The sequence below is a fragment of the Oncorhynchus tshawytscha genome, linkage group LG10 (assembly GCF_018296145.1).
Source record: "Oncorhynchus tshawytscha isolate Ot180627B linkage group LG10, Otsh_v2.0, whole genome shotgun sequence".
Classification (NCBI taxonomy): Eukaryota; Metazoa; Chordata; class Actinopteri; order Salmoniformes; family Salmonidae; genus Oncorhynchus; species Oncorhynchus tshawytscha.
In genome coordinates, this window is record NC_056438.1 from 8,523,990 (window position 1) to 8,536,244 (window position 12,255).

The 12,255-nt window shown below is 44.9% G+C and overlaps 1 protein-coding gene across 1 annotated transcript in view; it reads left to right on the forward strand.

The window, feature by feature from the left end:
• LOC121847596 (1-phosphatidylinositol 4,5-bisphosphate phosphodiesterase beta-3-like) overlaps positions 1-12,255 on the forward strand; it is a gene marked incomplete at its 3' end in the record, with an annotated part of 74,252 nt that overhangs the window by 15,126 nt on the left and 46,871 nt on the right. Inside the window, 1 exon segment of the mRNA XM_042329453.1 lies at positions 5,167-5,253. Coding sequence (XP_042185387.1) covers positions 5,167-5,253 — 87 coding nt within the window.

A 12,255-nucleotide genomic window follows, 5' to 3' on the forward strand; every position in this document is an offset into this window, starting at 1 on the left:
AAAGCCCCCATAGGGGCCTGGAAAGGTCAGATTGAATGGAGATATGAGAGACAGACCTAACGAGAGTTATTGAATGGAGATATGAGACGAGGAGGAGAAAGCACTGGAAAGGATAGGAGAGACAGATTGAATGGAGATATGAGACGAGGAGGAGAAAGCACTGGAAAGGAAAGGAGACAGTCAGGGATGGAAGAAATCACTTTTATTCCCCAGTGACACTCAGACACTCAGATTGTTCACACACAAAAAAAGCCAATAACATTTACTTGTCAACATAATGACGGCACCAACCTTCATTCTGTTACCAAACTTTGCATCGGCACTATTCTTCAATTAAATGTTTACATTTTTTATTTTACAGTTTTCAGTGGAAATTGTTAAAACTAGTCCCTATGCATATGGTTGTATGGTTTGTTAAACTTTGGAATAATTTTTTTTTAATCCCCCAAAAATTAAAAAAATTTGTCATCCGATCGATCAGCTGTTACCATGGATACGCCCTTTTAGTTTTATGCTGTTCAACAGTAACGACCTGACCAAATTCACATAGAAATATGACTTATAGATCTGTCATTCTCATTGAAAGCAAGTCTAAGAAGTGGTAGATTTTGTTCTATGTGTGCTATTTCTTTGCTTCCCGTTCTTACATTTTTCTTTTAGGTTTTGTACACCTGCTGAAAATACAATATGTTTGATTGATGGAAAATATATTTCACAGCTGTTTAGATGGTACAATGATTCAATCTCTACACTATATTTGCTTGTTTTGTATGGCCGTCTCCGACTAAAAAAATATTGTTAGACCAAGAGCTATCCTGTTCTATCGACCATCGACTAGTCTAAATGTTTAAACTTATTTTCCATATATAAACGGACACACCCTATGGGTTTGAATCAAATCAACTACATATGCACTGAGCTTGTCTGATGCTTTAGCACACTGTTTGGAATCCTGGAATCCTGACCTGTTCAACGGAAGTGCTACCTGTCCCGGCCGGACCTGCTGTTTTCAACTCTCTAGAGACAGCAGGAGTGGTAGAGATACTCTTAATGATCGCTACCTTGTCCCGGACCCGGACCGGCTGTTTTCAACTCTCTAGAGACAGCAGGAGTGGTAGAGATACTCTTAATGATCGCTACCTTGTCCCGGACCGGCTGTTTTCAACTCTCTAGAGACAGCAGGAGCGGTAGAGATACTCTTAATGATCGCTACCTTGTCCCGGACCCGGACCGGCTGTTTTCAACTCTCTAGAGACAGCAGGAGTGGTAGAGATACTCTTAATGATCGCTACCTTGTCCCGGACCAGCTGTTTTCAACTCTCTAGAGACAGCAGGAGCGGTAGAGATACACTTAATGATCGGCTATGAAAAGCCAACTGACATTTACTCCTGAGGTGCTGACGTGCTGCACCCTTGACAACTACTGTGATTATTATTATTTGACCCTGCTGGTCATTTATGAACATTTGAACATCTTGGCCATGTTCTGTTATAATCTCCACCCGGCAAAGCCAGAAGAGGACTGGCCACCCCTCATAGCCTGGTTCCTCTCTAGGTTTCTTCCTAGGTTTTGGACTTTCTAGGGAGTTTTTCCTAGCCACCGTGCTTCTACACCTGCATTGCTTGCTGTTTGGGGTTTTAGGCTGGGTTTCTGTACAGCACTTTGAGATATCAGCTGATGTACGAAGGGCTATATAAATAAATTTGATTAGATTTTTTGGATTTGACTGTTTGATAAATTAATTTACACACATGACTCAAGAAGAGCCCGATGGTCACACTGTTTTTTTTTTTTAAATGACAGCGAGCGCTTGTGACTGACACACGTTGTCTCTCTCCTCCCAAACCGCAGAGAAAAGGCACAGAAAGTGTTTGACTGAAAAGTTCTGTTACCCGAAATCCCTAATTTGTTTAGGAAAAAACATTCCCCTTGCTCTCTTTTACGTGAAACATGTGACCAATAGGACCTGACCTACATACAGCCTGTCATAATCACATCAGTAAAAGGGTTATAACTCCCATCACAGTAACATGTGACGGCAAAATGGATGCGGGGGGATGTGAAAAAGAAACTGGAAGTGAGCGAATGTTGACTGGTTTCTCAGGAGGGGAAGTCAGATGTGTGGAAGAGGTTTGAATTAGTTGTGGAAACTACTGGTTATCAAGAAAAAGGTATAGGAGCAAGTGTTGCTTGTATTATATTATGTAGTATATAGTATATACTGCATTTTATTTATTTATATATATATATATATATATATATATACTGCTCAAAAAAATAAAGGCAACACTTAAACAACACAATGTAACTCCAAGTCAATCACACTTCTGTGAAATCAAACTGTCCACTTAGGAAGCAACACTGATTGACAATAAATTTCACATGCTGTTGTGCAAATGGAATAGACAACAGGTGGAAATTATAGGCAATTAGCAAGACACCCCCAATAAAGGAGTGGTTCTGCAGGTGGTGACCACAGACCACTTCTCAGTTCCTATGCTTCCTGGCTGATATTTTGGTCACTTTTGAATGCTGGCGGTGCTTTCACTCTAGTGGTAGGATGAGACGGAGTCTACAACCCACACAAGTGGCTCAGGTAGTGCAGCTCATCCAGGATGGCACATCAATGCGAGCTGTGGCAAGAAGGTTTGCTGTGTCTGTCAGCGTAGTATCCAGAGCATGGAGGCGCTACGAGGAGACAGGCCAGTACATCAGGAGACGTGGAGGAGGCCGTAGGAGGGCAACAACCCAGCAGCAGGACCGCTACCCCCGCCTTTGTGCAAGGAGGAGCAGGAGGAGCACTGCCAGAGCCCTGCAAAATGACCTCCAGCAGGCCACAAATGTGCATGTGTCTGCTCAAACGGTCAGAAACAGACCGCGTTGGCGGATGCTTTAGTCCAGGTCTGGGAGGAGATCCCTCAGGAGACCATCCGCCACCTCATCAGGAGCAAGCCCAGGCGTTGTAGGGAGGTCATACAAGCACGTGGAGGCCACAAACACTACTGAGTCTCATTTTGTTTTAAGGACATTACATCAAAGTTGTATCAGCCTGTAGTGTGGTTTTCCACTTTAATTTTGAGTGTGACTCCAAATCCAGACCTCCATGGGTTGATAAATTTGATTTCCATTGATATTTTTTGTGTGATTTTGTTGTCAGCACATTCAACTATGTAAAGAAAAAAGGTTTTAATAAGAATATTTCATTCATTCAGATCTAGGATGTGTTATTTTAGTGTTCCCTTTATTTTTTTGAGCAGTGTGTGTGTGTGTATGTATATATATATATATATATATATATATATATACAGACAGACAGTTACACACAGACAGTTGTAGTCGAAGTTTACATACACCTTAGCCAAATACATTTCGACTCAGTTTTTCACAATTCCCGACATTTAGTCCTAGTAAAAATTCCCTGTCCTAGGTCAGTTAGGATCACCACTTTATTTTAAGAATATGAAATGTCAGAATAATAGTTGAGAGAATTATTTATTTCAGCTTTTATTTCTTTCATCACATTCCCAGTGGGTTAGAAGTTAACATACACTCAATTAGTATTTGGTAGCATTACCTTTTTAAAATGGTTTAACTTGGGTCAAAGTTTCAGGTAGCCTTCCACAAGCTTCCCACAATAAGCTGGGTGAATTTTGGCCCATTCCTCCTGACAGAGCTGGTGCAACTGAGTCCGATTTGTAGGCCTCCTTGCTCGCACACGCCTTTTTCAGTTTTTCAGTTCTGCCCACAAATTGTCTATAGGATTGAGGTCAGGGCTTTGTGATGGCCACTCCAATACCTTGATTTGTTGTCCTTAAGCCATTTTGCCACAACTTTGGAAGTATGGTTGGGGTCATTGTCCATTTGGAAGACCCATTTGCGACCAAGCTTTAACTTCCTGACTGATGTCTTGAGATGTTGCTTCAATATATCCACATAATTTTCCATCCTCATGGTGCCATCTATTTTGTGAGGTGCACCAGTCCCTCATGCAGCAAAGCACCCCCACAACATGATGCTGCCACCTCCATGCTTCACGGTTGGGATGGTGTTCTTCAGCTTGCAAGCTTCCCCCTTTTTCCTCCAACATAATAATGGTCATTATGACCAAACAGTTATATTTTTTGTTTCATCAGACCAGAGGACATTTCTCCAAAATGTATGATCTTTGTCAAGTTAAGGTCTGTGAGAGGCAGAAATCTTGCTTGTTTGTAGGTGACCAAATACTTATTTTCCACCATAATTTGCTAATAAATTTATTAAAAATCCTACAATGTGATTTTTTTTTTTTCTCATTTTGTCTGTCATAGTTGAAGTGTACCTATGATGAAAATTACAGGCCTCTCTCATCTTTTTAAGTGGGAGAACTTGCACAATTGGTGGCTGACTAAATACTTTTTTGCCCCACTGTATGTTTTGTTTGACCCTAATCATTAAGGTGAGGTTAAGCTGATCCTAGATCTGTTTGGTTTGACCCTAATCATTAAGGTGAGGTTAAGCTGATCCTAGATCCTGTGTGGTTTGACCCTAATCATTAAGGTTAGGTTAAGCTGATCCTAGATCTGTACTAATGATTTAGATTAAGAATGATACATTATAATGATTACATTAAACATTACATTATACAGTTAAGACTCTCTGTAGCCAATCACATTTCTCCTCTCCTCTCTGTAGCCAATCACATTTCTCCTCTCCTCTCTGTAGCCAACCACAGAGCCCAACCTGAAGGTAGGGGTGGTTCAATCATAGAAACGGAAATACCTGATATAGAACTCACTCCTTCCATCGTCCAATCTGATCCTGGATCAGTATTACACCCCCCACTAATGGTTTGGATTGGGGGAGGGGGAGCTGATCCTAGACCTGGCATGTCTAATGCAGTAAACTGTAATAGAAAACGGTTAATATGCATTTTCAACGGTTTCTTCCCATCTCTGACCTGCCCATAGCCAGCATCGGATCTGAGACTCAAGGTATGAGACCTGAAGTCTTGCATTAGCCCCCCACCCCCCACCCCAGCTAATGCCTAGGCTTTAGCTCAGCAGGTTAACACAGTCGTATGGCATGTAGGAGACCTGGCTTTCCAACCTCATGCCGGTCACATTTTAGTCATATGTGCACAGTGTGTATATCCCGATGTATTAACGTGTGTGTGTTTGTGTGTGTAGGAGCCCAACAGCGGTCACCCAACCCTCATCACTCTGAAGGTGGACCCAGATGGATTCTTCCTTTACTGGACTGGTGGGGCCAACATGGTGAGTCTAGTGGGGCCAACATGGTGAGTCTGGTGGGGCCAACATGGTGAGTCTGGTGGGGCCAACATGGTGAGTCTAGTGGGGCCAACATGGTGAGTCTGGTGGGGCCAACATGGTGAGTCTAGTGGGGCCAACATGGTGAGTCTGGTGGGGCCAACATGGTGAGTCTGGTGGGGCCAACGTGGTGAGTCTAGTGGGGACAACATATACACACATAATACCCCATAATGACAAAGCAAAAACAGGTTTTTAGAATTTTTTTTGCAAATTTATAAAAAAATGAAAGATTGAGAAAAGCTCCGAGACAGGATTGTGTCCTCTGAGACGTAAAGCTCCGAGACAGGATTGAGACCTCTGAGACGTAAAGCTCCGAGACAGGATTGAGACCTCTGATACGTAAAGCTCCGAGACAAGATTGAGACCTCTGAGACGTAAAGCTTCGAGACAGGATTGAGACCTCTGAGACGTAAAGCTCCGAGACAAGATTGAGACCTCTGAGACGTAAAGCTCCGAGACAAGATTGAGACCTCTGAGACGTAAAGCTCCGAGACAAGATTGAGACCTCTGAGACGTAAAGCTCCGAGACAGGATTGAGACCTCTGAGACGTAAAGCTCCGAGACAGGATTGAGACCTCTGAGACGTAAAGCTCCGAGACAGGATTGAGACCTCTGAGACGTAAAGCTCCGAGACAGGATTGAGACCTCTGAGACGTAAAGCTCCGAGACAGGATTGTGTCGAGGCAAACATTTGATGAAGGGTACAAAAACATTTCTGCAGCATTGAAGGTCCTCAACAACACAGTGGCTCTGCAGCTCTCCACCAATCAGGCCTTTATGGTAGAGTGGCCAGACAGAAGCCATTCCTCAGTAAAAGGCAAATGACATGATGGCCCACTTGGAGTTTTCCAAAAGTCACCTAAAGGACTCTCAGACCATGAGAAACAAGATTACCTGGTCTGATAAAACCAAGATTGAACTCTTTGACCTGAATGCCAAGCGTCACGTCTGGAGGAAACCTGGCACCATCCCTACAGTGAAGCATGGTGGTGGCAGCATCATGCTGTGGGGATGTTTTACAGTGGCAGGGACTGGGAGACTAGTCAGGATCAAGGGAAAGATGAACGGAGCAAAGTACACAGAGATCATTAATGAAAACCTGCTCCACAGTGTTCAGAACCTCAGACTGGGGAAAAGGTTCACCTTCCAGCAGGACAACGATCCTAAACACTCAGCCAAGATAATGCAGGAGTGGCTTCGGGACAAGTTTCTGATTGTCCTTGAGTGGCCCAGCCAGAGCCTGGACTTGAACCCGATCGAACATCTCTGGAGAGACCTGAAAATCGCTGTGCAGTGATGCTCCCTATTCAACCTGACAGAGCTTGAGAGGATCTGCAGAGAAGAATGGGAGAAACTCCCCAAATACAGGTGTGCCAAGCTTGAGGCTGTAATCACTGCCAAATATGCTTCAGCAAAGTACTGAGTAAACGGTCTGAATACTTATGTAAATGTGATATTTCAATTGTATTTTTAACACATTAGCAAAGTTTTCTAAAAACCTGTTTTTACTTTGTCATTATGGGGTATTGTGATGTCATTATGGGGTATTGTGATGTCATTATGGGGTATTGTGATGTCATTATGGGGTATTGTGTCTAGATTGATGAGGGGGAAAAAACAATTTAATCAGTTTTAGAATAAGGCTGTAATGTAACAAAATGTGGAAAAATGCAAGCGGTCTGAATACATTCTGAAAGCACTGAAATGTTATGTGTAACTCGTATTTCACTGTATATCAGATTTCCATGTGGAAATCATTTCTGTTGTTCTTATTGTCTTCATCTCTTCTTAATCTTTTCTTTCTCACCCCACTGTCCTGTCTCCTTCTTTAACTCTCACACACACTCTTTCTCTCTCACACACACACTCTCTCTCTCACACACACCCTCTCACACACACACACCATCTCTCTCACTCACACACCCTCTCTACTTCTCTCTCTCTCACATACACCCTCTCTCTCACACACACACCCTCTCACTCTTTCTCTTACACCCTCTCACTCTCTCACACACACACACACACACACTCACTCACACACACTCTCTCTCTCACACACACCCTCTCTCACACACACACACACTCTCTCTCACACACACCCTCTCTCTCACACACACACCCTCTCTCACACACTCACACACCCTCTCTACTTCTCTCTCTCTTTCTCACACACGTACACGCACTCTCTCTCTCTATCTATTCCTGACGTTGTTCTCTCTGTGTCTCATTAGTCCAGACAGTTGTGTTCCAAATGGCTCCCTATGTAGTAAAGTTGTGTGCTGTTTCCCCCAGAGCCCTGTAGTAAAGTAGTGTGCTGTGTTTCACCCAGAGCCCTGTAGTAAAGTAGTGTGCTGTGTTTCACCCAGAGCCCTGTAGTAAAGTAGTGTGCTGTGTTTCACCCAGAGCCCTGTAGTAAAGTAGTGTGCTGTGTTTCACCCAGAGCCCTGTAGTAAAGTAGTGTGCTGTGTTTTCCCCAGAGCCCTGTAGTAAAGTAGTGTGCTGTGTTTCCCCCAGAGCCCTGTAGTAAAGTAGTGTGCTGTGTTTTCCCCAGAGCCCTGTAGTAAAGTAGTGTGCTGTGTTTCCCCCAGAGCCCTGTAGTAAAGTAGTGTGCTGTGTTTTCCCCAGAGCCCTGTAGTAAAGTAGTGTGCTGTGTTTTCCCCAGAGCCCTGTAGTAAAGTAGTGTGCTGTGTTTTCCCCAGAGCCCTGTAGTAAAGTAGTGTGCTGTGTTTTCCCCAGAGCCCTGTAGTAAAGTAGTGTGCTGTGTTTTCCCCAGAGCCCTGTAGTAAAGTAGTGTGCTATAAAGGGAATATGGTGCTATTCGGCCAGTCGGTCATGTGAAATGTTATGTGACCAATACATAGGCCTCGTGTTGAATCAATTTTCAGGCCCCAAATTAAATCAGCTCTTCCCTCTATCAATCTCTCTGTCTCTCTGTCTCTATCAGTCTCTCTCAATTCAATTTAAGGGTTTTATTGACATGGGAAACATGTGTTTTACATTGCCAAAGCAAGTAAAATAGATAATAAACAAAAGTGAAATAAACAATACAAATGAACAGTAAACATTACACTCACAGAAGTTCCAAAAGAATAAAGACATTACAAATGTCATATTATGGCCTCCTGAGTGATGCAGCAGTGTAATGCACTGCATCTCAGTGCTAGAGGCGTCACTACAGACCCTGGTTCGATTCCAGGTTGTATCACAACCGTCCGTGATTGGGAGTCTCATAGGGCGGCGCACAATTGCCTCAGCGTCGTCCGGGTTAGGAGAGGGTTTGGCTGTGGTCGGCCGTCATTGTTAAATAAGAAATTGTTCTTAACTGACTTGTCCAGTTAAATAAAGGTTCAATGAATGTGTAAATAGTATAAAATTAATAAGCATAAATATGGGTTGTATTTACAATGGTGTTTGTTCTTCACTGGTTGCCCTTTTCTTGTGGCGACAGGTCACAAATCTTGCTGCTGTGATGACACACTGTGGTATTTCACCCAGTAGATATGGGAGTTTATTCAAATTGGATTTGTTTTCTAATTCTTTGTGGATCTGTGTAATCTGAGGGAAAATATGTGTCTCTAATATGGTCATACATTGGGCAGGAGGTTAGGAAGTGCAGCTCAGATTCCATCTCATTTTGTGGGCAGTGAGCACATAGCCTGTCTTCTCTTGAGAGCCATGTCTGCCTACGGCGACCTTTCTCAATAGCAAGGCTATGCTCACTGAGTCTGTACATAGTCAAAGCTTTCCTTAAGTTTGGGTCAGTCACAGTGGTCAGTTCTCTCTCTTCCTCTACCCCTGTTCTCACTCTCACTTTAATGTCATTAGCTGTATTGGCATGACGTAACAATGTATATATTGCCGTAACTTAGTTTGCGATTTCTATTACCCTAATTAAAATTATTTCAATCAATATTGTCAACGGGGCAACAGTAACAACAACATTGAACAATAACAATAAGCAAACAGTAGAGGACATGTGCAGGTTGATTGGTCTGTCCGACACTGTCCCTCATCTAATGGCAGGCAGCTATGTAGTGCGCTGCCAACCCACAGCTCTCTGCGTCCTCCCCCAACAGGACGGGTAGCCTGTTCCCATCAGAGAGGTCTTCAATGTAGTGCTCTGTCAACCCACAGCTCTCTGCGTCCTCCCCCAACAGGACGGGTAGCCTGTTCCCATCAGAGAGGTCTTCAATGTAGTGCTCTGCCAACCCACAGCTCTCTGCGTCCTCCCCCAACAGGACGGGTAGCCTATTCTCATCAGAGAGGTCTTTGAAACCTTGAAAAAGGTTTTCAAATTTGGGGAAATGACACTCTCTAATTGTTTTATATTTTTGACATTTTGTCAGGAAATGCAGCTCTGTCTCAGGTCCTGCTGTGGTGCAGTGGTTGCACAGCCTTTCCTCTACAGGGAGCCAGGTTTTCCTGTGTCTACCCTTCTCAATGGCAAGGCTGTGCTCACTGAGCCTGTACTTTGTCAAGGTTTTTCTAAGGTTTTGATCAGTAACGATGGTCAAATAGCTAGCCACAGTGTACTGTCCATTTAGTGTCAGATAGCACTGCATTTTTCTTTGTGCTTCTCAATATGTAATGTAGTTTTGTTTTGACTGTGTTGTAATTTGTTTTGATGTGATTGATTGAATGTTCTGGTCCTGAGGCTTCAGTGTGTTAGTAGAACAGATTTTCTCAGTCCTTAGCAGTGCTTGGTAATGATATGAGAGGGGCTCACTATTTTCCATAAGTCTCTGGCTGTCTCTCTGTCTGTCTCTCTCTCCTGTCTCTCACTCTCTCTCTCTGTCTGTCTCTCTCTCTCTGTCTGTCTCTCTCTCTGTCTCTCTCTCTCTCTCTCTGTCTCTCTCTCTCTCTCTCTCTCTCTCTCTCTCTGTCTCTCTCTCTGTCTCTCTCTCTCTGTCTCTCTCTCTCTGTCTCTCTCTCTCTCTCTCTCTCTGTGTCTCTCTCTCTCTCTCTGTCTCACTAATTTCTTTCTGCTGTTTATTTACTCTAAAGGCATGTTGTATGGCGCTGTGACGTATGGCGCTGTGACGTATGGCGCTGTGACGTGGCGTATGGCGTGTGGCGTGGCGCGATGTGGCGTGCGTATGGCGATGTGACGTATGGCGATGTGGCGTGGACGATGGCGATGTGACGTATGGTGATGTGATGTGACGTATGGCGATGTGACGTATGGCGATGTGACGTATGGCGCTGTGACGTATGGCGCTGTGACGTGATGTATGGTGATGTGATGTGACGTATGGCGCTGTGACGTATGGCACTGTGACGTATGGCGCTGTGACATGGCACTGTGACGTATGGCGCTGTGACGTATGGCGATGTGACGTGACGTATGGCGATGTGACGTGACGTATGGCGATGTGATGTGACGTATGGTGATGTGATGTGACGTATGGTGATGTGATGTGACGTATGGTGATGTGATGTGACGTATGGTGTTGTGATGTGACGTATGGTGATGTGACGTATGGTGATGTGACGTATGGTGATGTGACGTATGGTGATGTGACGTATGGTGATGTGACGTATGGCGATGTGACGTATGGCGATGTGACGTGATGTGACGTATGGTGACGTGACGTATGGCGCTGTGACGTATGGTGACGTATGGCGATGTGACGTATGGTGATGTGACGTATGGCGCTGTGACGCGCTGTAACGTCTGGCGCTGTGACGTATGGTGCTGTGACGTATGGTGATGTGACGTATGGCGATGTGACGTATGGCGATGTGACGTATGGCGATGTGATGTGACGTATGGCGATGTGATGTGACGTATGGCGCTGTGACGTATGGCGATGTGACGTGATGTGATGTGACGTATGGCGCTGTGACGTATGGCGATGTGACGTGATGTATGGTGATGTGATGTGACGTATGGCGCTGTGACGTATGGCGCTGTGAAGTATGGCGCTGTGACGTATGGTGATGTGATGTGACGTATGGTGATGTGACGTGACGTATGGTGATGTGACGTATGGTGATGTGACGTATGGTGCTGTGACGTATGGCGATGTGACGTTATGTGATGTATGGTGACGTATGGCGCTGTGACGTATGGTGACGTATGGCAATGTGACGTATGGTGATGTGACGTATGGCGCTGTGACGCGCTGTGACGTATGGCGCTGTGACGTATGGCGCTGTGACGCGCTGTGACGTATGGCGCTGTGACGTATGGCGCTGTGACTTATGTGACGTATGGTGATGTGACGTATGGCGATGTGACGTATGGCGATGTGATGTGATGTGACGTATGGCGATGTGACGTATGGCGCTGTGACGTATAGCGCTGTGACGTATGGTGATGTGACGTATGGCGATGTGACGTATGGCGATGTGACGTATGGTGATGTGACTTATGTGACGTATGGTGATGTGACGTATGGCGCTGTGACGTGATGTGATGTGACGTATGGCGGTGTGACGTATGGCGCTGTGACGTGATGTATGGTGATGTGATGTGACGTATGGCGATGTGCTGTGACGTATGGCGATGTGACGTGACGTATGGCGATGTGATGTGACGTATGGTGATGTGATGTATGGTGACGTGACGTATGGTGATGTGACGTATGGTGATGTGATGTGACGTATGGTGATGTGATGTGACGTATGGTGATGTGATGTGACGTATGGTGATGTGACGTATGGCGATGTGACGTATGGCGCTGTGACGTATGGCGATGTGACGTGACGTATGGCGATGTGACGTGGCGTATGGCGATGTGATGTGACGTATGGTGATGTGATGTGACGTATGGTGATGTGACGTATGGTGACGTGACGTATGGTGTTGTGATGTGACGTATGGTAATGTGACGTATGGCGATGTGACGTATGGCGATGTGACGTATGGCGATGTGACGTATGGTGACGTGGCGTATGGCGCGACGTATGGCGCTGTGACGTATGGTGACGTATGGCGCTGTG